The 26,856-nt window shown below is 35.7% G+C and overlaps 2 protein-coding genes across 17 annotated transcripts in view; one reads left to right on the top strand and one right to left on the bottom strand.

The window, feature by feature from the left end:
* The window catches only part of camk2d2 (calcium/calmodulin-dependent protein kinase (CaM kinase) II delta 2), a 34,543-nt gene extending 18,688 nt beyond the window's left edge, over positions 1 to 15,855 (top strand). Inside the window, exons 7-22 of one of the 13 annotated variants that reach the window (XM_023419084.2) lie at positions 1,612 to 1,714; positions 1,870 to 1,953; positions 2,208 to 2,302; positions 2,640 to 2,762; positions 3,010 to 3,093; positions 3,357 to 3,399; positions 4,625 to 4,665; positions 6,132 to 6,191; positions 7,672 to 7,716; positions 8,213 to 8,261; positions 8,754 to 8,852; positions 9,375 to 9,395; positions 9,791 to 9,866; positions 9,982 to 10,076; positions 12,418 to 12,634; positions 14,273 to 15,855. In XM_023419084.2, coding sequence (XP_023274852.1) covers positions 1,612 to 1,714; positions 1,870 to 1,953; positions 2,208 to 2,302; positions 2,640 to 2,762; positions 3,010 to 3,093; positions 3,357 to 3,399; positions 4,625 to 4,665; positions 6,132 to 6,191; positions 7,672 to 7,716; positions 8,213 to 8,261; positions 8,754 to 8,852; positions 9,375 to 9,395; positions 9,791 to 9,866; positions 9,982 to 10,076; positions 12,418 to 12,634; positions 14,273 to 14,276 — 1,239 coding nt within the window. In that variant the 3' untranslated portion in view covers positions 14,277 to 15,855. Of the gene's footprint in view, positions 1 to 1,611; positions 1,715 to 1,869; positions 1,954 to 2,207; positions 2,303 to 2,639; positions 2,763 to 3,009; positions 3,094 to 3,356; positions 3,400 to 4,624; positions 4,666 to 6,131; positions 6,192 to 7,671; positions 7,717 to 8,212; positions 8,262 to 8,753; positions 8,853 to 9,374; positions 9,396 to 9,790; positions 9,867 to 9,981; positions 10,077 to 12,405; positions 12,645 to 14,272 lie in introns of all 13 variants that reach the window. The other 12 variants (XM_023419082.2, XM_023419083.2, XM_023419081.2 and 9 more) reach the window with 12 other exon arrangements.
* An 8,177-nt stretch (positions 15,856 to 24,032) lies between these two features.
* ank2a (ankyrin 2a, neuronal) overlaps positions 24,033 to 26,856 on the bottom strand; it is a 68,090-nt gene continuing 65,266 nt past the window's right edge. For all 4 annotated transcript variants that reach the window (XM_087177367.1, XM_087177368.1, XM_087177370.1 and 1 more), the window contains one exon: positions 24,033 to 26,163. In XM_087177367.1, the coding sequence (XP_087033493.1) occupies positions 25,953 to 26,163 (211 nt within the window). In that variant the 3' untranslated portion in view covers positions 24,033 to 25,952. The remainder of the gene's footprint in view (positions 26,164 to 26,856) is intronic.

The following is a 26,856-nucleotide window of genomic DNA, read 5'->3' as shown; positions in this document are numbered from 1 at the left end:
TGCAGCTCTCTTTAGTCCTGACTCTGTGTAACAGGTGGCAATAGTTCCCTCGTAGTCCTCACCTTTGCATCTTTATGTTTTTTTATTTTATTTTATTTTTTTTATAGTTCGTTTGATGAAATAAAGATGAAGTTTTCATTGTTTCCTCTAGTGGGAAGAAACATCATATCATTATAGAGATTTCTTTTGTTGTTACATTCTTCTATTATCCTTGTAGGGGCTTTAAAAGCTTTGGGCAGTTAATAAAGGTGATTTGACCTTGACCTTAGCTTGGAGATTTTCTGCAATACTGGTTTGCTGGATTAGAATTCAAACAAAGTCCTTATTCTTGGTTCAGTATTTGTCCTGGCAATGTCAAGAATAAAGATCGTCTTTTAATACTACCGCTATGTTTCAGACAGCATGCTAGTATCTTTGTGTGAGTGTGTCGTACTCTGACTGCAACACTACGGTGACAGGAATAGGAGCAACCACAAGCCAGAATCTCAGGAATGATCACCATTTGCATAATTGTATAAAAATTATGTTGAGACGTGAAAGATTTTCCAAGGTCATGAATATTCTATTCTTAGTCTGTATTCTCATAACCTCCCGAGAGCATTTTTATGTGGAGGGAAGAGGGAAGAGAATGCAAGAAAGCTCACTTGGATATGTTCAAATGGATTGTGAGCCTCTAGTTCTACCAAGAAAATAGATAAATAAATAAATAAATTCAGAGTAACCATGATGGTTTATGAGATTTCCAATCCGTCAACTTTGTAAGGGGAGATGTTCTTTGCTGAAGTGATTTAAAGTTTTCAGATGCCCCATAATCAGGAGGATTTATTCATCATTATGTAAATCGTTATGTAGATGTGTCCAGTTGTCAGTTAGTGTCTATGTCCTGTTGATTCATATGTCTGCCATAAACTGACTGCACACAGGCTGGCTGTGTTTAGAGTCTCTAAATGTTAGGAAATGTATTATTCATTAGAGCACACACTGTCTAACTGGCCTTAGGTTAGCAAAGACCTTTCTGCACCTGTGTCCGCGTGTGTATATGTGGGTGTGTGCGTGTTTGTGTGTGTGTGTGTGTGTGTGTGTGCTTGCTGGGGGCTCGCATATATTTACGATTGTGCTAAACTGTGTTAGTGTGCGGCGTGTGTTTGTGGTTACCCATATGTGGCCGAGTCACTTGTTTTTACACCCACGTCTCCTGTGACACCACACCTTCCCCCTGTATCCTTCTTCCTGCAGTGTGAACTTTGTTCCCACTCATGGATTTTAACAGTGGATTGGTGTTACTGTGGACAAACGTATCATGTCTGCAACCAATTCACTCTCTCAGAATCCATGAGACTGAGGGAGCAAGTCCACAGCTCCAGCATGGAAAATGTCCGTGGTCACGTAGAGACTTGGTCCCGTGCACATTTCTGTTTCTCTGTCATATGTGTGGCAGAAAAGGGAGTTGCCCCAGACACTGATTTAAGAGCAGTTTAGCATCGTTGACCCCTAATGGTTTGGATTAGGATTTGGTTTGGCTAATCTGATTTTAGATCTGTGTCTGTGGGCGGCTTGTTCCCAGAGCGTGTGACCTCTCACCTCTAACCTGTTTGACTCCGCCCCCCCCAGCCTGAGAACCTTCTATTGGCCAGTAAGCTGAAGGGGGCGGCGGTCAAGTTGGCTGACTTTGGGCTGGCTATCGAGGTGCAGGGGGACCAGCAGGCATGGTTTGGTGAGTATTCATCCATCCATTTTCAACCTGAAACAATCAGTCAGTCAAGCAACCAAGCAATCAAGCAATCACTCATTTAGTTAGCCTAGTCAATAAAATGCCCACTCCCGCCTACCATTCCACATCTCCTCCCTCCCTCCATGTCACTCCTCCAGGTTTTGCCGGCACCCCAGGCTACTTGTCTCCAGAAGTTCTGAGGAAAGACCCATATGGGAAACCAGTGGACATGTGGGCCTGTGGTAAATAACATTCAAATTCTCTCACTGCAACTGTTCGAATGAACTTGACGCTGGAGCTAAGGCCTCAATCTAAGGCCTTGTCTTACCTGGTCAGGTGTGTGAAGAAGCGTGGTCTGCACCTACACTGCAGCTTCATGTTGTTTCAAGTGTATTGTGCAGTGTCAAAAGAGTGAATTTTATGTTCTTGTTGAATAATAAAATCACTGCAATATATCGTTATTACCTGCTTAACTTCACATTTCACCACCTTGCAGGTGTAATTTTGTACATCCTGCTGGTGGGCTACCCTCCCTTCTGGGATGAGGATCAACACCGCCTCTACCAACAAATTAAGGCTGGGGCCTATGATGTAAGTGTGCACTCGCATACAGAGTAGGGCTATCATTAAAAACAAACAACATAGTTTGTACGACGTCAATACTAGTATATGGTGACACCCTTAATTCTAACAGTAGCGCTAATGCACACAAAGTCAGTCTTAAATACACAGGTTTACTTTATCTCTTGTGTCTCTTTCTCTCAAAGGATGTTTGTTTTATTAATTTTCTGTCCCTTCATTCATGTTTTTCGTTATTTTTTATCCTTTCCTTTTACTTGCTACATGAAGAATATTAAAATCATATGATGTTTTGCCTGTATTTGCTTTATCTGTGCAATGAGTTTTGACATTGTGTTTTCTTTTGCAGTTCCCATCCCCAGAGTGGGACACTGTAACTCCTGAGGCCAAAGATCTGATCAACAAGATGTTAACCATCAATCCCAGTAAACGCATCACTGCCGCAGAGGCCCTCAAACACCCCTGGATCTGCGTATGTGGCACACACACACACACACACACACACACACACACACACACACACACATAAATAAAAATCCACACACTGATGATAATTAACTACTGTAAGTAACAGACTGCTTAAATTCTATATTGTCTAACTTCCATGAACACACATCTCCCAACAATTACATTGTCCACACATGCACAACAATACATTCCTGCCACCTATTGTTTCCATTCCCTCCTAATCCTCAAATCCTCTCATCTTCTTCCTGCAGCAACGGTCCACTGTAGCCTCCATGATGCACAGGCAGGAGACTGTGGAGTGCCTGAAGAAATTCAACGCCAGGAGGAAACTCAAGGTGAGGCTTCGGGCAATCCTTCATGTTTCTATTTATGTAGAACAGTCCATCCACCCATCTCTCTCCCCCTCTCTCTTTCTGTCTTCCTCACTCAAGACTTCTCAGGGTAACTCAGAAATGATGAGTTGTTCTCTTAAACCTTCAAGTTGCCCTTTTGCTGTGCTCCACTTTCTTGCTGTAACCTTATAATCAATCTTCCTATTTCTCTCTTCCTTCCTTCCATCATCATTACCTTCTTCTTTCCTTCTCTTCTACCACTGCAGGGAGCCATACTGACCACTTTGCTGGTCACAAGAAACTTCTCAGGTATGTCTCTCTCAGCCTAGTGTCCGAGACCTGGTTTTCCCAAACTAAAAACATATATCCTAAAAAAAAAAAGCAGGTGGTTGGGAATATTTCTTAGCCTTTGATATTGGAGGTGGTTTGGGTAGGTGCTCTAAGATAAGTGCATCTTCTATTCACGAGGAAACAAATCAGAAGCATTACAAAATAGGTAAAAATGTGTAGTCAATCTTTAACTTTGAAAAAAAAAATGAATAGAAGCTTGTTAACCTATTTTGGAACGCCTTCGATCTGTTTCTCTATAGAACAAAGATGATCTTGGCACAAATACAGTGTGCCGTTGGTAAACAGAGTCATCTCTCTTTATCTCTCTAGCTGTTGCTCTACCACTCTCTCCCACTATTTTGCACTCTGTCATACTTTTTTGCATGTATTTCCTTTGACCTATCTCTAATTTCTCAGGCTCTTACCAGCCTGTTTTCTCTCTTCATTCTACAGAAAAATGCATTAGTGCATTTGTGTCTCTTTTTATTCATCATCTTCTTCCTTTTTCAATTTTCTTTCCTTCTTTTTTTGGATTGTGGTATCCATTTGAGGTAAGATTTTTGGAATGACAGGGAAATATGTGGGGTAGGGCCCAGCCAATAAGTTGTAATTTTCAGCCTTTCTTGCTCTCCTAATAGCCAATCACATATGCATGAAGATGAGGTGTTTGTTATTCAAAAAGAGCAATATTGAATCTCACGCTTGCCAAAGTGCCAATATGAGATCAGAATGAAATTTACACAAGGATACAGCATGTATTTTGAAGTGCAACTTAGTGTTTGGATTCTTTATGCTGTCAGAAACAAAGCGTGAGATGAGTGATGGGATTGTATATGTGGGCACTAGTGGTTAAGTGCATGTGTATGCGTGCAAACGTCAAGTTAAGAATGCTGTGTGAGCCTCCTGGAGTTAGGTAGATTATCCTTTTCATCACCTGCTAAATACACACCCAGTCAACCACCCACCCTTCAGCCCCTCACATGTGAATTAATATGTAGTAGGACACAACCTTGCATAAATGATGATGCCATTCAGAGCATCTGTTGCATTGCATCATGGATCTTGCAGTTGGATTTTTGCACCTGGAGTTTGAAGATAAGCACAGTTGACTGATATGCTTGCTGCATGTTAGTGTAGCCTCAGGCTCAGGACTCTGTTTGTCAGCTCTCATGCTGAAGTGCTGTCTCTTTCTTTCCTTCTACAGCAGCCAAGAGTCTGCTCAACAAGAAGCCCGACGGTGTTAAGGTGAGCCGCTTTGCACAGAGAAGAGAATGCTTTGTTACTTGCATTAGTCTGTTTGAACGTCAGAGGATTATTATTATGCATTTTGCACTTAACAGCATCATCATTCAGGGACAGTCACTCCAAGCAGTGGGCAATGATTACTTTCTTAGCTTGATCTCACAGTTGTTTTGTGGCACAGCTGACCACATTGATTATATGTGAGTGACTATATTTCTAGTACAATTATCCTTTCTTTTTTCTAAATACTGGTCTCTATGGTGTCTCTTCCTGCCTGTATTTCCTTAATGGACCATGTCTCACATTTTCCATAGTCACTTAATCTTTACTTTAGAGCCTCTGTTGTGCTCTTTCCTAATTTCTCTGTGTGTTTGGGGTCTGATCTGAAATTAACACTTAACGCAGAGGTGCATGTGTTCACATGTGCACGTGTGTGTTGAGATTTTTGTGTGGCTGACTAATTCTGTGTGCCTGTTCTACATTTAAGTGAGTTTTAATTTGAGGTTGGACCTCTGCATACATTGTCTGAATCAGTGTCTATGTGTTTGGGTCTTACTCAGGCCTACACTATGTCCGTTCCAGGGAGTGTGAATGGTGTCACATGGATGAGGGAAAATGAGAATTTAAAAAAAAAAAACCTCATTAGAGTAAAAATTGAAGAGACATGTCAAGAGAGTGAAAGTTTGACAATATAGAGTAGTATGTTATCTGAAAGAAACATACTGAATGTACAAAATATCAGGGAAAATTTTCCCTCTGAATTGGTGAATCCAGATGAAATCTATTACCTTGTGTTGATTTCCTTTATCACAATTTGTGATAAGTAAACAGTAAACATAGCCAAGTGTATTAACTCACTGAACATGACAGTCTTTCCCACAATTTTATGATTATTAATATTACTTATTTTTATTCTTCAGTTGTACCAATATAAATCAACATTCATATAGATGGATGAGGGACATTTTATTGGAAAGATCTCAGTTGGAAAAGGGCCTGTCAGCATAGTTTCCCTTTTTTTTATATAATTGGTCTGCTCTTGTGTAAATTTAATGCCTGTTCCTAGCTTATTTGACAGGGAGGCTGGTCAAAAATAAATTGAAATAGCTGTCTCCTCATCTCCCCCATATGGTTACTAACAACCCCTTTTATATTCTTGTAGGTCTAGCAGTTTAGAATAAATCAAAATGTGTCTATTAAGAAATGTTTTTGAAACAGAAGAAGTTTTCCTCCAATTACTTTCGGGATAAACCTGTCTGCCTAAATCTGCTTTATGAAATACACAGATTTGATAAAGAGGTCTTGGTTGGTAACAGTAACAGTTGGTAACATCAGATCTGAGACATAGGTTAGGGTTAGGTTTGGAATGGACCGTTGCCCGAGTGTGTGTGTGTGTATATGTATGTGTGCACAAGTGGGTCTGAAAAGTGTGTATGTGTGTCATTTCCCCTCTACACTGCCCCCTGCAGGTCAACAACAAAGCCAACACAGTGACCAGTCCTAAAGACACTGGCCCTGCCCCTGCACTGGTATACACACACACCCTCACCTACACTCGCACCTTCATCTGCAAAACTTCTGCAACTCCCCATCTCACACCCCCAACTGTGGAGGAGGTACAGGTTCACCCTTTCACAGAAGGGGGTCAGATCAGTTCCTGTTTGATCTCAACCTTGCTTGTTACTATTTAAATTCTTTACCAGGTGCATAAGAATATGAAAAATATAATGGGTGATAACACAGGGTGAGACGGATGTCTAGCTCAACTATAGGCTATCCCTGAATGAAATAATGTGTAAAAGCTTTTGCCACTGCGCAGCATGTCTCAGTTGCACCATAGTTGATAAAGCTAAGTATGAAAGGTAACATATTCATAATTCAGATTGATGTGTTCATTCATTCATCTGAATTAGCAAAGCATGCATGGGGGAATACCCGAGCTCGGCCATTTAGGATTTGCTGGATCTGTATAATGATAATGTAGGGCTTGAGCAATAAGGCTTCACATACTGTACATGTTTGGATTTGACTTTGAGTAGTGTGGTCCTAAATCTGTAGTAAGGGGCAACCTCTACCTCAACCCCCCACCCCTCCTACCCCCTCCCTCTCCTTCTCCCTTTTTCCTCTGCAAGAATCTCTCCCCTCTCCTTCCTCTTTACAAACCTACGGCATGCATGAACTCCTCCCGTGTCATGAAAAGTACTTTACTGTTTTCGTTGTTGCATGTGAAAGTAAAATTCATAATCCAAGGATATGTTGATCGTATAGTTTGTCTGTGCATGGCTGGAGAGTGAGTTTGTCAGCTCAATGTGATGCCACGTTCCCAAGTGGTTTGGCCGTCACTCATTGGCTTGTGCATGGTGTCTGCTGACTGGCTGCCTACGTCAGGCCACATGACTGCTGCTCTGCATGATGTCAAAGGCTTCCTGTCTCCCCATTTGCTGTCTAGATGATTACGCATGAACACAGGCACATGACATCTCTTTCTCTCTCTCTCTCTCTCTCTCTCTATCCTCCTTTCTCTCTCCATCATCATAATGCACACACACACACACACATGCACGCACACACACACACACACACACACACACACACACAAACACACACACACACACAAACACACACACACACAGATGTAGGCTGCTGATGTTATAATCTAGTGTAATCTGGGTGAGTGATTAGAAGGACTGAGCTGGTCATCAGGATCGATTCCACAAAAGCCCAGACATCTGATTACTAAGGCAGGACACTGGTGAGGGCTGATGAGAGAAAAGCAGAAAAAAAGACATTACCATACAAGAAGGGAGATAATATAAGCACGAAGACAGAAAACAAGCGAAGAAGGGTTTATTCTTTATTAAATAGATAGTTAGATAGATAGATAGACCTTCTCAACCATCAAATTCTGAAAACACACATATGCTTTACCAGCTCCTGTGCCATCATACCTTTTTCTGGGTTTCTTTAGTTATCTCTTCCCACAAGTTCTCTGTCACTTTTGCTCTTCAGGAACCACAGACAACTGTGATTCACAACCCTGTGGATGGAAACAAGGTATTACAACAAAACCACCATGTTCATTGTTAGCTGCATTTATTCATATTAAAGCCATTTGTTCCTGTACTTCAGGCTTTTTCCTTTCACAGTACAGTTAATAAAAAAACAACAGTATCTCCCTAACACCAAAAACAGCGCTTAACTTTGACTCTTACATAATCAAACATTAATAAATTATGTTCAGTGGGGAATACTGGTGGCATCAGGGTTTAATATCCTGACCATGTACTTACAACATCCCTGATTTAAACCCAGCTGGGGTCTTAGTTGCATGTCATTAACCCTCTCCATCTTCTTATTTGTTGTCTGCTATTTTGCAATAAAGGATAAAGAAAATAAAATCTTAAATTCTTAAAGATAGCTTTGAGCTTAGCATTTTATTACAAACTTCTTTCTTCCAACAATCATTGATATTTAAAACATACATTGTACCATATCATCATCAATATATACAAATACAAAGGACTAAAATGTATATGTTGCCATTCTTAAGGAGTCTGTTGAGAGTGCCAACACTACCATAGAGGATGAAGATGTAAAAGGTAGGGAAACTTGTGTAGCCTATTTGTTTTCTCATACTTAACAGTTGTCGCCTACACTGTGCACTTACAACAGTCAGTCCTCGCCATTTCCATTCAGACCGATCACTCGATCACTTTGTATGCTTCTCTTCACCCTGTTTTGTAACTGCACAGCAAGTTCACTACTGCAACCCCCCTCTGGCTGTCAACTCTTCCTGCAAAAAGCAGTCCGCCCTGTTCTTTTTTTGTCCTACCCTCCCTCACATCCTCAAGTTTTTCCCATTTTATGTCTGAGGTTGATGCTGACATTTGTCAACACTACTTGCTTTTTCTTCTTCATTTACATACACTGTCTTGATTTCACTATTACTAAATGTCTTCTTTCTGTTTTCTTTCCTTCCTTTTTTATGTTTTGTTGAAAATATACTTGTTTTCCCCATAATTTCTATCCCGCCTTTGCCCATACATATGTATTTCGGTTACATCCCACACCACCACACACACACTCGGCAGCCCTTCGTCTGGGCAGCTTAGTGAGCGGTATCTTGAGCTCTAAGAGCCGTTCCTCACAGATGTCTGACTCAAGACAGACTCCCACCTCCTCAGTTCAGAGTAAGTCCCTCCACAGTATGGGAGATGCCCTGTTTTGTTCCCCTCCTATTATCTAGTCAGTCATCACTGGAGGAAACTGCTCCCAACATGTAAAGTGCCTCAAATCCTGGGTTCCTACTTTTCAAATGATTTCCTTCATTTAGATGATTTAATGTTTGAGATTATTTCTCCTTGTGTTGCATTGACTACCTCTTCCCCAGAGAAAAAAACCCTCTGTTTTTGACCCCTAAATTATCTGCTTCGCCCCTCTCCTTCTTCTGTGTATGAATTGAAGAGGATGCTCTCCTGCTGTATATTCCTGTCTTGTTGATACATATTCCCTTCTCACTCCTCCATTTCCCTTATGTTCTGAGATACCCAAACATTGACTCACACAGTTAAAAGCTGACTCACATACACACATGTAGCTCAGCATTGTAGTTTATGCCTTTGAAAGACTATTATAATGATATACAGTATTTTCTTTTATTATTTACTGTCTTTTTGTTGCACAAATTAAGTAATTTTTTCAATATCCCCCAGCCTGCACCAATAACAATAAAGGTAACTGTCACCATTACTTAGTTGAAACTGCTTTTGTAGAAAATACTTGCATCTGAGCATTGGTTTGTCTTTGTTCATTTTGAGCTTTGTTGGGTGAAAGGAATCGTGTCAGCCTGCATTTTCCTGCCTGATATTCCTATTAGTCATGGGAGGCCTTCTTTTTGTTGTGTTACACAGACATGAAATGACTTTGTGAAATACTTTTTCGAGCGCCTTCCATTTCTAATAACTTTGAAATCCTGCTGATTTCGTAGACTAGAACCTGTTTGAAGCTGATTTGATGTCAGACTCCCTTTATCTGCACTCAGACCCTACATTTGCCTGAAATACAGTAACAACTAGTAATTTTTGTACATCAGTTTGTGTAGCTGATGTTCTGTGATCTTGTCTTATAGCTCGCAAACAGGAAATTATCAAAGTGACGGAGCAGTTGATTGAGTCTATCAACAATGGAGACTTTGAGGCATATGCGTAAGTTTCTTTCTCTCAGCATTTATACAGTGACATCTAACTGGAAACTGATATGCTTTCTTTACTGTGTTGAGTCTTCTTCTCTGAGTCTTCTTTTCTTTTTTTGGTGTTACAGGAAGATTTGTGATCCTGGTCTGACTTCCTTTGAGCCCGAAGCTTTGGGTAACTTGGTGGAAGGACATGACTTCCATCGCTTTTACTTTGAGAATGGTGAGTTGAAAAAACATCAATCATGACTTTGTCAGAAAACAAATTTTACCAGCACCATTAGGACAGTTCCAGGTGGGCTGAAACTGTCACATTTTACACAATAGATGAATACAATGGCTAATTAGAGTCCCAACAGAATTATAGTGTTGAGAGGGAAATTTTTCACAATGTAAAATGCTTGCTCTTGCCAATGTTCTCCAAAGCAGTTGAATTGTAGATGCTTTGGATCTGGGGTTGCTCCGATGAGAATTTGACCCATGGAGCAATTAGAGGCTGTGTGTTGATTATTTACTTCAGCTTAACGTTTTCCAGATGGTCTGACAATTTTAAATAGGTTTCCAATGAACTTGCTTGCTTACACCGGCACAATGTTCTTTTGTGACTTTGTAATGCATAAGATATCCTCTTTGAACCACATGTGAAAGACCTCCCTGTCTAATTCTCAGTGGGGAGAACTTTCAGTGTTCAATTTAATGTCCTGGCCAACCGTCACACCGCAGCTATGGAGCCAAAAATACACAATGTACAATTCTCACCTTATTTGAATACATTGCCCAGTAATTGAAAAACGTGACAAAATGAAGTATATCTACAGTGCACTAAGATCACTAAATCTTTCACTGAGGTTTTGTCCCACAATGTTAAGTGATAGTATAACAACAATAACTCACTCACTGCAACAAGGGCGTGTTTGAGTTTTTTGTCAGCTTTTTCGCTGCTTTTAAGCAGATATTTTACTTTTTATAATTAACAGAAATATTGACATGAAAGATTTTCAAGGGGATCTTACAAGGAAATACATTTTTAAAACCCTGTAGATAGTGTGCTGCTCTGTTTGAGCCAACTATCTGCTGTGAGCCATTTTCAAATCTGACCTTAGATTCTGTAATTGTGTCCTTTCATTTTTTTGCTTTGGGCAACACAACTCAAGCGTTGCATGACAGAGATAAAGATTTTTCCTTTTATATTTAAAAAAAACACTTCTCGTATTATTATTACTTAGCACCCTGAACTCACTAGGGCATCAGAGCTCACCTGAGAGCCTGCAGCTCAACTGTGTCTTGACAGGATTTTCAGAATAAAATGATGACATTAACAAACAAATCAGTTGTGACTAATTGACTTCATGAAAATGTTCATGTCTTAATGACCCATATGCAGTAAGAACTCTGCTCTCGATCCACTCATGGAGAGAGGAAGGGAGGCTTTAAATAGTAAGTATTTCTCAAACTAATTTCAAAGAAGATACATGTTTGGATTGATTACAGAATCTTCTTATTAGCTACAGTAAGCTCAGCTGTTGCGCACATTTCAGTTCTTCTTTAAAAAGAACCTGATGTCTTAATTTGCTTTGGGAGGCGTTTTCACCTCACAAATAAGAAAACACTTCACTCAAATTTAGATATAATATCAACTGATGTTATTTTTGTCCGGTGAAGATGTTTTCAACATTTGAAACCTTTAAACTATAGATATAAATATAAATACTGTTTCAGATTCACCACCGCTCATCACCAACTCCACCACTGCTACCACCGAGCTGCTGCTTGTCAACTTGCATAATGCAGTTTGAAGTTGTGTTTTTCCAGATCATAGTCGTGCATCACACATATCCCAGTCTTTTACTGATGATAGCCAACATTTGACAGAAAACAGAGGGGAGTTAAAATGGCAAGATCATGTGAGATGGGTAAAAAACATTGGCAGGACAATTCAGCAACACCTGGACATTAGGAAGGACATGTCCCTTCTATCTATTCCCAAATGTACACCCATGCACTGCAGCAACAAGAGCTAGAAACAAACAGATGATGTACAGAGAGAGACAAAATACCCTAAAATTCTGCACAGAAATCTGTTTCATTGCTTCACATTAATTGGTAGGATAAAATCACAAGGGAGGCCCCCAAGGGGAGTGTAAGTTGTGCATTAGTGGGCATGGGATAAATTGTTTGTTCTATATCAATAGTCACACTGATCAGTTTACAGTTCGTGTTTGCTGGTACACTGCAAGGGCATGGCTGTGATTATGGGCTAACCTTGGAGTATGAAATCACTAATGAATAATGACTGCTATAAATGGCAGAATGTCCTCAGTCGTGGTAAAAATAGTTCAAATAAACCAGATATGTCCCAGAAACCTCAATCACTTGGCAAGCTTGTGCTTGTCCACCATCCAGCATCAACATATGGAGACTTTAGTTCATATTGTTTTCATATCAGTTAACAAACCTTCTAAGGTAGGATCAGTGCTATGTTTCGTATAGCCATGCAGCTATATTAGATTTCTGTAACCTCCCTGTAATGAGTTGCTGTTTCTCACTCCCAGCTCTCTCCAAAGGGAACAAGCCGGTGCACACCATCCTCTTGAACCCACATGTGCACCTAATTGGGGAAAATGCAGCATGTATTGCCTATATTCGACTGACCCAGTACATGGATGGCAGCGGCATGCCCCGTACCATGCAGTCTGAGGAGACCCGTGTGTGGCATCGTCGTGACGGCAAGTGGCAGAACATCCACTTCCACCGCTCTGGCTCACCCAGTATCCCTTCCCAGTAAGAGACAGTAAGAAACACACGGCTGAAACTTTGATCAAAGAGAAACTAAACACCAGCTCAGAGCTCTTTTTTTTTTTTTTTTTCAGATTTCAGTGGTTAAAACTCTCACATTGATACAGTGATGTAGAAGTGTACTCTACATCTGTGTCAGTACACACTGTTGGGTGTGGTCACAGGTGCAACAGGTTACAAACTTCAACCACATGGCAGTGAAACAGGCTTCTGCTTTTAAGTTTTGTGTTGTTACACTTTGAATCAGACCAACAATGATGGAGGTGGCTTCTCTCGAAAGGGATAACCATTCGCTAAGCCCCACTCGCCTAGCTACTGTTTCTACACCTGTCTAATTTTTCTATTCTAGCACTGCACATGATGTAGTTTACTGTTTTAAAGGGAGCAGATTTACTCCTCGAAATTTGCAGTCATTTCTAAAGACCTTTTTAGTGAATAACCATAGATTTTGACAGGTAGAATGACGATTGTTGAAGCATATTTTACCAGTTGTCGCTAGCTAGCTTAAACCAATGCGAAAACTCTGTCTACAGCTAACTTTTAGCTGTTACTGTTTTCGACTCATTTTAAAACTAAATATGCACTTGATGGCTGCATATACACTGTTGCCCATAAAGTTGGAATAATTTTGTTTTCAGACATAATCCTCTGTTTATTCCTATTTAAATGCATCAGTAATCACTTTTGACCAGGTGCAGTGATTACATTATGTGCCCCAATTACCCAGGTGAAATATAAATAAACACACAATCATTTCATGGAAAGAGCTAAAAAAAATATTTTATTTCCACCTTATGAGCAACAGTGTATGATAGAAAGCTTTTGCTTTAGAAAAACAAAAAAAAATGACACCACCCTGCCAACACACAATTGCATTATGTGGGGAAATCCAAAGCTTGACAGACCCACTGTGATTGGACAGTCCTTGCCAGATGGAGGAGTTTAGTCAATTCAACAGTCAGTTTCAAAGGTGGAGTATTTAAGAGCTCTGATATTCTTCAGCTTGACAATTCAGTCTTTAATGCATCACACAAGCAGGCTGAACAGGTCTTTTTCATGACGGACCCTTTGATTTGTCATAGCAAGAAAGGAATAGGTATAGGTGTATCATTTTAATTACAGCTATGCTCCATTTATGGGCCGTGCACACCCTTGTATTTCCATTTTCCACTATTTCACTTACTATTCACTTAGATGGAGTTATGCTGAGAATTACCTGAGGTCACCAAACACCACAAACAAATATGAATCATAAAGGCTTATGTTCCACCTGAACAAGTTCAACAAAAGAGACAGGAGAGTAATACGGCTGTCAAGCACGACCTGTACACACTTGCACAACCCCAAGGAGAGGGCTAATGACGCCAGATAAATGAAATCGTAGGTTGGGGTGAACCATAGGTGTGTAAGGGACATTCCAAGTGAGAACAGTGGTATTGTGCGAGGGCCTTTTAATGGTAGTATCCACATCTGTGCTTTTCCTGCTCTTACAGGTTCTAATGTTTGCTGTGAAAAAAAGGTTATACTGTTCTGATTATTTATCGACACAGTTAACATTTTCATTACTTTGTGATTTCTGTCAGTATAGGCTGACATTTATGTTCTCTCTCCCTCCTTTTGCAGTTAATGGAATATCAACATTTGGTCAAAAAAAGAAAAAAAATCCCATCAGCAAATCTAGAAGGGCAGTCAACTAGCCAACCCATGACTGCTCTCTGACCTTTGACCCTTCTATAAGGACATGACATCGCACAGGACACAAGTATTAATACATTTTACTGTTATGGCATTTTATTAATGGACATCATTCAAAACCACCATCGGGTGGCTGCACACCGTATCTGGACATTATGAAATAAGCATATTGACAACATTTTTTTGTTTGTTTTTTAAGATGTTTTGGTATGCATTTTAAATATAAAATAGAGATGTTTAAAAATCTACTACTGTAACCTCTCCCAAAAATTAGTTCTGTATTTTTATGTGTATTTATGTGTGTGCAATACAAAAACATTTGGAAGATCAGAATGTTAAAATTGAGCTTGCTTTAGTTCTGGTGATGTATATACATTGTGATTGTTGATAAAAACAAAAACAAACATTGAAATTGCTATTCTTGCTATCAGAGAAATTAAGAGTTTACGTAAAATCCAGTTTATGAGCTACATTTATGTTTGCTATGAGCTAAGTCATACTGTTTGAATTGTCCAATTTCAACCTATAATACTAATTTAAATGTAAAGAAAAGCAGAGCAGCTTACACTTTGCATTGAGGTATGTTTGCCTTTATATCAGTGAAATAAGAAATAAGAGAATGTAGCATATATGTAATATATGAAAATTCAAGACTATTGTGTAGTGCATGGGGGGGAATATTGTGAGTAAGATCATATGAAACTATAATATCTTCTGTTTGATTAGTGAATCACTGACTTGTTTGTTTGCATTTGTTAATGTTGTGCATCAGTCCTGTCCCAAATGTTTCCAATGTCCTCCAATATCATGGAACTGCTGTAAAAACAATAACACAGTCATGGTTGACATAAATATCAAAACCTCATATCTAAAAGGAGGCTAAATAAACTCCTGGTTGCAGAAGCACCCTTACATTTTGTATAAAAATGAGAAGAAAACAAGCTCATTTTTCATAATGTTTGTACTTGTATTGTATGACTGTATGTAGGGTTTCTGTTGTCATTTTATTCTTGTCATTTCCAGTGTGTTACTTTGCCAGTTGCACGGAGAAGGTGGAGATGAAGATTGAGCAAAGGCACTATAGTCTCTACCTTCAGTCAGTTGAAGTGTCAACCTGATTGTTGGGCCAATAAGTCTGGAAACGTCATAAAACATTGGATTGCAGTCATACAAGAGTATGGTGAGAGAACAGTGAAGGAGACAAGTCAAATGAGAGTTGGACTGTAATAAATGGGATGTCTTCCTTGACAGTGCTTCTACTAGCCTGTGGTCTCCTTACCACTGCAAGACAATGCCAGTGTCGTTGTCATCCGTACTGTTTTCTCTTTTCAATTGGTTTGTCTCTTCTTTTTTTAAGGGGAAAATATGATAAAAAAATTTCTTTTGACGAAACGTATGATGTCAATGCAATGCACCACTCCTTATATGGTGTGTACCTGTTGCCAGCACGGCAATGGATGGCTTAACATGTTTAAGAAATAAATAAATCAGCTAAAAGGTGTGATAATGAATGAGTTCAACCTGTTTTGTGTTGTTGGTTGTTCATTATTGGCCTAGTATGGGGATGGAGCAGAGCTTCTGTTGTGAGTGTTAGATTTCAAGTTAATTATTTGAAACATTTCTGTGTGATCTTTGCTCTATACTAATACACTCTGGACATACATTCATGATATATTAATCCCAAACGAATGTATAGGTTGTGTCATGCAAATGAAACGTAAACCACTTAAACCACCAACTTGACTGCCCTAGAGTAAAATGGGCAATTTGTAATTTCAGGAACCTATTTTTGTGTATTTGACAGGTCATTACAGTAATTATGATATCTAGAATAAACACACAAATCTTAAATAAACAAATACATTTTAAGAGTTAAGCACAAATTGGACAGCCTTTGATCTGTCACTTTATTTTCTGGCTTAATGGTGACATCTTGTGGGTAGTGTATGACCTATTAGATGTAAAATATGCCTTCAGTGGCAAGAAAAAGTATGTGGCCCTTTGGAATCAACTGGTTCTCTGCACTGAATTGTAATAAAATGTGATCTGATGTTCATCTAAGTCACAAATATAGACAAACACAGTTTCCCGAAATTAATATAACACAAACAATTATAATATTTTGTGTCTTATGTATTGAATACAGCCATTAAACATTCACAGTGGTGGTAGAAAAAGTAAGTGAACCCTTGCATTTAATAACTGGTTGAACTTCATTTTGCACCAATAACCTCAAACAAGAGCTTCCAGTATCTGCTAATCAGACCTGCACAATGTTCAGGAGGAATTTTGGACCAGTCTTCTTTAAAGAACTGATGCAGCTCAGACATATTCTTAGGATGTCTGGTAGTAGGGCATAAAATGTCATAAAAATGTGCTAGTATAGTAAGGCATAAAAACTTATAAAACCGTCATAGTATAGTGGGGCCTAAAAACGTCATAATTTAATAAGGCCTAAAAATGTCAAAAAAAAATGTCATAGTATAGTATGGCATAAAAATGAAAAAATGTCAGTATAGTAGATTATAAAAAAATGAAAAAATGTCTTAATAATGTTTGGTATAAAGATGTCATTGTATAGTAGAGCCTAAAAATGTAAAAAAAAAAACATAATTTAATAAGGCCTAAAAATGTCAAAAAACGTCATAGTATAGTATGGCATAAAAATGAAAAAATGACATAGTATAGTAAGGTATAAAAATATGAAAAAATGTCTTAGTAATGTATGGTATCAAGATGTCATAGTATAGTAAGGCATAAATATGTAAAAAAAACGTCATAATTTAGTAAGGACTAAAAATGTCAAAAAACGTCATAGTAAAGTATGACATAAAAATTAAAAAATGTCATAGTATAGTAAAATATAAAAATATGAAAAAATGTCTTAGTAATGTATGGTATCAAGATGTCATAGTATATTAGGGCCTAAAAATGTCAAAAAACGTCATTATTTAGTAAGGCCTTAAGATCTCAAAAAACGTCATAGTATAGTATGGCATAAAAATATGAAAACATATCTTAGTAATGTATGGTATCAAGATGTCATAGTATAGTAAGGCATAAAAATGTCAAAAAACATCATAATTTAATAAGGCCTAAAAATGTAAAAAAAAGAAACGTCATAGTATAGTATGGCATAAAAATGAAAAAATGTCATAGTATAGTAAGGTATAAAAATATGAAAAAATCTCTTAGTAATGTATGGTTTTAAGATGTCATAGTATAGTAGGGCCTAAACATTTAAAAAAAAAACATCATAATTTAATGAGGCCTAAAAATGTCAAAAAACGTCATAGTAAAGTATGGCATAAAAAAGGAAAAAATGTCATAGTATAGTAAAGTATAAAAATATGAAAACATATCTTAGTAATGTATGGTATCAAGATGTCATAGTATAGTAAGGCATAAAAATGTCAAAAAACATCATAATTTAATAAGGCCTAAAAAAATGTCAAAAAACGTCATAGTATAGTAAGGCATAAAAATGAAAAAATGTCATAGTATAGTAAAGTATAAAAATATGAAAAAATGTCTTAGTAATGTATGGTATCAAGATGTCATAGTATAGCAGGGCCTAAAAATGTAAAAAAAAAAAAAGTCATAATTTAATAAGGCCTAAAAATGTAAAAAAAGAAACGTCATAGTATAGTATGGCATAAAAATGAAAAAATGTCATAGTATAGTAAGGTATAAAAATATGAAAAAATGTCTTAGTAATGTATGGTTTTAAGATGTCATAGTATAGTAGGGCCTAAACATTAAAAAAAAAAACATCATAATTTAATGAGGCCTAAAAATGTCAAAAAACGTCATAGTAAAGTATGGCATAAAAATGAAAAAATGTCATAGCATAGTAAAGTATAAAAATATAAATGGTATCAAGATATCATAATATAGTAAGGCATAAAAATGTAAAAAAAAACCCCATCATAATTTAATAACAAAAAAATGTCAAAAAACGTCATAGTATAGTATGGCATAAAAATTAAAAAATGTCATAGTTTAGTATGGCATAAAACTATGAACACATATCTTAGTAATGTATGGTATCAAGATGACATAGTATAGCAGGGCCTAAAAATGACAAAAAACGTCATAATTTAATAAGGCCTAAAAATGTAAAAAAAAAAACGTCATAGGATAGTATGGCATAAAAATATGAAAAAATGTCTTAGTAATGTATGGTATAAACATGTCATAGTATAGTAGGGCCTAAAAATTTCAAAAAAACGTCATAATTTAGTAAGGCCTTAATATGTCAAAAAACGTCATAGTATAGTATGGCATAAAAATGAAAAAATGTCATAGTATAGTAAAGTATAAAAATATGAAAAAATGTCTTAGTAATGTATGGTATCAAGATGTCATAGTATAGTAAGGCATAAAAATGTCAAAAAACATCATAATATAGTATGGCATAAAAATGAAAAAATGTCATAGAATAGTATGACAAAAATATGAAAGAATGTCATAGAATAGTATGATAAAAATATGAAAAAATGTCTTAGTAATGTATGGTATAAAGATGTCATAGTATAGTAGGGTCTAAAAATGTCAAAAAACGTCATAATAAAGTATGGCATAAAAATTAAAAAATGTCATAGTAAAGTATAAAAATATGAAAACATATCTTAGTAATGTATGGTATCAAGATGTCATAGTATAGTAAGGCATAAAAATGTCAAAAAACATCATAATTTAATAAGGCCTAAAAATGTAAAAAAAAAAAACGTCATAGTATAGTATGGCATAAAAATGAAAAAATGTCATAGTATAGTAAAGTATAAAAATATGAAAAAATGTCTTAGTAATGTATGGTATCAAGATATCATAGTATAGTAAGGCATAAAAATGTAAAAAAAACCCATCATAATTTAATAAGAAAAAAATGTCAAAAAACGTCATAGTATAGTATGGCATAAAAATGAAAAAATTTCATAGCATAGTAAAGTATAAAAATATGAAAACATATCTTAGTAATGTATGGTATCAAGCTGACATATAGCAGGGGCTAAAAATGACAAAAAACGTCATAATTTAATAAGGCCTAAAAATGTAAAAAAAAAAACGCCATAGGATAGTATGGCATAAAAATGAAAAAATGTCATAGTATAGTAAAGTATAAAAATATGTAAAAATGTCTTAGTTATGTATGGTATCAAGATATCATAGTATAGTAAGGCCTAAAAATGTAAAAAAAAAAACGTCATAGTATAGTATGGCATAAAAATGAAAAAATGTCATAGTTTAGTATGGCATAAAACTATGAAAACATATCTTAGTAATGTATGGTATCAAGATGTCATAGTATAGTAAGGCCTAAAAATGTAAAAAAAAACCATCATAATTTAATGAGGCCTAAAAATGTCAAAAAACGTCATAGTAAAGTATGGCATAAAAATGAAAAAATGTCATCGTATAGTAAAGTATAAAAATATGAAAACATATCTTAGTAATGTATGGTATCAAGATGTCATAGTATAGTAAGGCATAAAAATGTCAAAAAACATCATAATTTAATAAGGCCTAAAAATGTCAGAAAACGTCATAGTATAGTATGGCATAGATGATAAAATGTCATAGTATCGTACGGCATAAAAATATAAAAAATGTCTTAGTAATGTATGGTATCAAGATGTCATAGTATAGTAGTGTCTAAAAATGTCAAAAAAACGTCATAATTTAATAAGGCCTAAAAAAATGTCAAAAAATGTCAGAATAGTATGGCATAAAAATATGAAAAAATGTCTTAGTAATGTATGGTATAAAGATGTCATAGTATAGCAGGGTCTAAAAATGTCAAAAAAACGTCATAGTATAGTATGGCATAAAAATATGAAAAAATGTCTTAGTAATGTTTGGTAAAAAGATGTCATAGTATAGTAGAGCCTAAAAATTTCAAAAAAACATCATAATTTAATAAGGCCTAAAAATGTCAAAAAACGTCATAGTATAGTATGGCATAAAAATGAAAAAATGTCATAGAATAGTATGACAAAAATATGAAAGAATGTCATAGAATAGTATGATAAAAATATGAAAGAATGTCTTAGTAATGTATGGTATAAAGATGTCATAGTATAGTAGGGTCTAAAAATGTCAAAAAACGTCATAGTATAGTATGGCATAAAAATGAAAAAATGTCATAGTATAGTAAAGTATAAAATTTCAAAATATGTCTTAGTAATGTATGGTATCAAGATGTCAAAGTATAGTAGGGACTAAAAATTTCAAAAAAACGTCATAATTTAGTAAGGCCCTAAGATGTCAAAAAACATCATAGTATAGTATGGCATAAAAATGAAAAAATGTCATAGAATAATATGGCATAAAAATATGAAAAAATGTCTTAGTAATGTATGGTATCAAGATGTCATAGTATAGTAAGGCCTACAAATGTAAAAAAAAACATCATAATTTAATAAGGCCTAAAAAAATGTCAAAAAACGTCATAGTATAGTGTGGCATAAAAATGAAAAAATGTTATCGTATAGTAAAGTATGAAAATATGAAAAAATGTCTTAGTAATGTATGGTATAAAGATGTCATAGTATAGTAAGGCCTAAAAATGTAAAAAAAAACATCATAATTTAATAAGGCATAAAAATGAAAAAATGTCATAGTATAGTAAGGTATAAAAATATAAAAAAATGTCTTTGTAATGTATGATTTCAAGATGTCATAGTATAGTAAGGCATTAAAATGTCAAAAAACATCATAGTATAGTATGGCATAAAAATGAAAAAATGTCATAGAATAGTATGACATAAAAATATGAAGAAATGTCTTAGTAATGTATGGTATAAAGATGTCATAGTATAGTAAGGCCTAAAAATGTAAAAAAAAAGAAAACATCATAATTTAATAAGGCCTAAAAATGTCAAAAAACGTCATAGTATAGTATGGCATAAAAATGAAAAGATGTCCTAGTATAGTAGGGCCCAAAAATGTCAAAAAACATCATACTTTAGTAAGGCCTAAAAACGTCAATAAACATCGTAGTATAGTAAGGCACAAAAATTTAAAAATATCATACTATAATAAGGCATAAAAAGTTCAAAAAACACTGTAGTATACCAAGGCATTAAAATTTCATAGTATAGTAAGGCAAAAAACATCAAAAAACATCATAGTATAGTAAGACATAAAAATGTCAAAAAACATCATGGTATACCAATGCATTACAATGTGACAGTATAGTAAGGAATAAAATGTCAAAAGAGTGTGATAGTATAGTAAAGCATAAAAATGTCAAAAAACATACTTGAAATGTCAAAAAATGTTATAGTATAGTAAGGCATAAAAAAATTAAAAAAACATCATAGTATACTAAGACATTAAAATGTCATAGCATAGTAAGGCATAAAAACATCAAAAAACATCATCGTATAGTAAGGCATAAAAACGTCAAAGAACATTGTAGTAAGACATAAAACTGTCAAAAAACATCATAGTATAGTAAGGCATCAAAATGTCATAGAAATGTTATAGTATAGTAAGGCATAAAAATGTCATAAAAATGTAATAGTATAGTAAGGCATAAAATCGTCAAAAAACATCACAGTATATTAAGGCATAAAATGTCATAAAACCGTCATAGTATGTACGGCATAAAATGTCATAGGATAGTAAGGCATAAAAATGCCAAAAAGCATCATAGTAAAGTAAGGCATTCAAACGTCAAAAAACATCTAAGGCATAAAATGTAATAGTATAGTAAGACATAGAAATGTAAAAAAATATCATAGTATAATAAGGCATAAATTTCATAAAAATGTCATAGTATAGTAAGTCATAAAAACGTCAAAAAACATCATAGTATACTAAGGAATAAAATGTGACAGTATAGTAAGGCATGAAATGTCATTAAAACCTCACAGTTGGCATAGGCAAATAATGTCATTATATTGTACTAGTATAGTAAAGTAAAAACATCAAAAAAAGTCATAGTGTAGTAAGGCATTAAAATTTCATAAAAAATGTGATAGTATAGTAAGGCATAAAAAACATAAAAAAAACATAGTAGGCCTACAGTAAGGCACAAAAATGTAAAATTATCTTATTATAATGAGGCACAAAAACGTCAAAAAATGTGTATAGTATACCAAGGCATTAAAATGTCACAGTATAGTAAGATATAAAATTTCATAAAAATGTCATGGTATAGTAAGGCATAAAAAAATCAAAAAACTTCATGTCATAGTAGGGCATAAAATGTCATAGATAGTAAGGCATAAAAATGTCAAAAAATATCATAGTATTATAAGGTATAAAAATATAAAAAAATATTATAGTATACTAAGGCATTAAAATGTCATAGTATAGTAAGGCATAAAATGTCATTAAAATGGCATATTATCGCAAGGCATAAAATTTCATAAAAATGTCATAGTATAGTAAGGCATAAAATGTCATAAAATATCATAGAATAGTAAAGCATGAAAATGTCCGAATATCGTACAGTAAGGCATGAAAATTTTAAAAAACATAGTATAGTATATGTCAAAAAATTTAAAAAAAATATCATAGTATTATAAGGTATAAAACTATCAAAAAACATTATAGTATACTAAGGCATTAAAATGTCATAGTATAGTAAGGCATAAAATGTTATAAAACTGGGTCACCACCTAAGTTGCCTTTGATTTATAATTAATTATAGATACAAGATTGTGACAACTTTTGCAAATTTTATTGTCTCCAGCATCGCAACTTTCCTCGCAATTACAAAGAAAAGCTGCCCCAAAATCATGCATTTTAGCCCGCAACAATCCCAAAAAAGCCTGTGAAATCCTGGAGGGACTGTAGATGAGTAAATGAATTAATCTTTCCCCAACAGAATGTTTAACATCCCAATTTTGGTATCCCAGGACCGCCCTCCACCTCATCCTCTCACATTATCTTCCAAACTTACTATGGCTTGTATTATTAAAAGTTTGTAGTGGCAACAATTATCTGGGGAGGAAAATGAATTTCATACATGGCAAAAGAATAGTTTTCTTTGAAGTGTGAAAATTTAGACATAATAATTATGTTTTTAAATGTAGGTCAGATGTAGGCTGCAAAACCAAAGGATGCGATTAATCCTATAATTACAACTCCTCCAAAATATTTTATTTTCACCCAGACTTGTGTATGGATGGTATGTTTATTTCTTCACCCCACTGACATGGCTGCTACCTTATTCATATCGAGTGACGCTTCTTCCCAAGCAATTGATTTGAGTGACTTAATAAATATAAATATGGGCACATACATCCTTATGGAATGGTTGACTTAAAGGTATAGTATGTATGTAGGTCTTTTTGTCCTTCAGCGTTGTGAAAAGTACATACATACATGATTATTCAATTAAAAATTATATTAAAAATGTCAGTTTAAAAATCAGTTTTCATGAACAAGAATCTGCAGCTGAGATCCTCCACTATTGCACTACCTCTAATGCCCAGCAGGGGGAAGCCCCAGGTCTACTAGGTTCAATACCAGGACAGCCAGACCTGCCCTGCTTCTCTTATGAGAAGCCACACATTGTTGATTAAAGATTAGAACATGTGCTGTATGTTTTATGTAAATGTAAATGAATAAGATGAAGAATAGATGATATCGGTGGTAGTGTATGATTAACTTAGGCAAGTGAAAAACACTTGAACACAGTTAAATTCACAACATATCACAAGATACACCACTCTACATTTGTAGACTTTTATTCTCTATCAGCCATAGACACTGCAGCCGTTTTGTTTTTGTCTTTTTGAATTTTGATACAGTAATACATGCCCTTATAGATATTTATATATGCATTGTATATGTATATAACTGTCATCATCAAAGAAAAGGGATGCTGATTCTTCAAATTAAAAGCATATCTGTCACAGTGAACTTCCACTAGTTTGCATTTTACATTTTTCTAAATCCACGAAGTAAACAGTGATAGTGAAATAAATACATTACATGTTGTAGATACATACAGTAGCGATACTCAGAGCTGTGAATAATGATATATCTAAGCTCTCAACCTTCCTCATTACATGTGTCTCTGGTGTATCATTATCTTGTATTTATCATATGTCTGAGACTATCCCTGTGGCTAAGATATACTTTACATCATATCCTGTGCACAAAAAGCAAGGAGGTGTTCCCTCCTGACATTCAGGAGTGCAAATGTAGTGTGTGTAAAATAAACTTTTTTCATTCACTCACAAACACCCACCACAAAACTGTCAGAGTCTGGTCCAACAGTTTCTCATTCAAAAAATAAACTAATAAAGTCTAAAACTAAATAAAGCATAAACACTTGATCACCTTATCACATATGTAATATCAAGTATAACAAGTGTCTCTAAAACAGCTTTCTCGATCTTATTCACCAATGACAAATTTTTGTTACTTTCAAATAAAAAGAAGCTTCTCATTGGCTCCCAAACTAAAGGTTAAATAAATTCTCTAGATAATCTAGTAAGCTAAACTCAGAATCAAAAAAATAAACTCTGAAATAACATATCTTCAAACATCAGCATTTAAACTCAGCCAAAATGCCCTTCTCAAACCAGTTGTCAATGCAGTATTTTACTCAACACATGCATGGACAAACTTAAAAATAAACATAAAGGAGCTACAGTACAACCTCACTCACACATTCACCAACCATACAATACGAGTCAAGGTCAACAATTCAAGAGGAAAAGCCAAAAAACAAAAAAACAAAAAACCCCCATAACAATTAGAATTAAACATAAGAACACAGAAAGAAAGACACACATAGAAGGAGAAGAGAGGCAGAAGGGCAATCCATATAACTACAAAGCAGTCAAAGCTAGGATCATAATGACAGATGTTGCTTAGTCATGCCTGCTCTACTTCACATGGGTGATTATTAATTCCTAGGCTACAGATGTTCAGTAATGTCTAGATTATAGATAATATATAATTCCCAAAGACAGAGTACACATAGCCTACACAAAACACAGCAGCAGCAGTTAAAGTCAGTGTTGATACAGTCTTGTTTTCTCTGCGTGACATCTTGACCACCTGACTCAAAAGAGCGGAGAGGCTAGTACAGTGAGTAAGACAGTTTTTCAGTTAGCAATATCTGAGAAACTCTGGTTGTGAGAGGCAGTGCAGTGTGATATATTGTCTTTCAGTCCAAGCACCTACTCAGAGAGTAGAGCCAGTATTTTGTAGGTAAAGTGTTCTTTACTATCAAGAGGTTTGTGAGAGTTGATGTGAATAGTTTCCCACTGTTTTCTTTGTTTTATGTTTTTTTTTCTTTGCTCTACCACAGAATCAGGACATAAATATCACAGACAATTCTGACATGGAAAGTAAAATGAATCAGGAAAACAACAGAAGGCTTTCTTTGGTCACAAAAAAGGCAAAACAACATCAGAACATGAAAAGAAAATCATGAATACATTACACCAGCCAGGGAAGAAAACTCCAAATTGTGAACAATATGTCATCCACCACGACTTAAATGGGAAGACTGTGGTAGCTTTGAGGTGCTGTGGTGCACACTAGGATTGCAAGTTGGCTAATGCATAGGATTAGGGGGGACTTTAGCATGGACAGAGCCAGGGAGTCAGGGTAGGGGGGAGTGTTACACATTCGTCTACTCTTCCTCCTCCTCCTCTTCATCATCATCATTGTCCTCCTTGTCTTCTTCGTAGAAACGGTGAAAGAGCTGGTGGAGATGCTGCTGGAGATCATGTGGTTTTGACCCTTTTCTGGGACTGTCCACTCGCTCTAGAAGAACCTGTTTGCGCTTCCCAGCTCCCTTGGCCACTGTTCGTCTGAGGGTGCGACCTTTATGCATGTGAGCCCTGGAGATGGAGCAGAGAGGGAGAGGAAATGAACAGAGGAAGACAGGTCAGCATCCTCACAAACATGCACTTGTGGTTCTGTGGAAATTTAATTTAAAAAAATACATTTAAAAATAAAGTGTCTTTCGTAAATGTTGCAACACCATGAACCGCCAAATTTTCCTGTGGACAATTACTGGAGGGATGAACACCATTCTTCCGAAATATATTCCCTCATTTTGTGTTTCGATGATGGTGGAGAACGCTCTCAAACATATTACTCCATAAGTGTTCGATTGTGATGAGATCTGATGAGTATGATTTACATCATTTTCATGGACCTGTGCCCTACATTGGAAGAATCTGCATTTATGTTTCTCCACTTATTTATTCAAGGTTTTCTTTTGATTTGTGTACACCTGTTTGTATATGTGTCACTGTAAGCATTTTCTAAACCTTGTGATAGCAAAGTACCACCACTGAGGCAGAACTTATTGAACACACTATCTTTCTGTTGCTGTGCCTCTTGTTTAGCTTCCTAATTATGTGAAATGCTTACAGCTGTCTGGTATCTACAGTGTGTTTGCTTTTGCTTGTCCTCTCCGAGAGGCTTCAGGAGTCACAGTACATAACAATACCAAGTAAAAGATAAATAATGATAGAAATTATACAATATAATTAACAGAAAAAAACTATGATTTACTGGATCACACA

Source organism: Seriola lalandi, unplaced genomic scaffold (assembly GCF_002814215.2).
Source record: "Seriola lalandi dorsalis isolate HSWRI2012SDOR001 ecotype SW California unplaced genomic scaffold, Sedor1 jcf7180002054591, whole genome shotgun sequence".
Lineage (NCBI taxonomy): Eukaryota > Metazoa > Chordata > Actinopteri > Carangiformes > Carangidae > Seriola > Seriola lalandi.
This window is presented reverse-complemented; position numbering and strand designations above follow the sequence as displayed.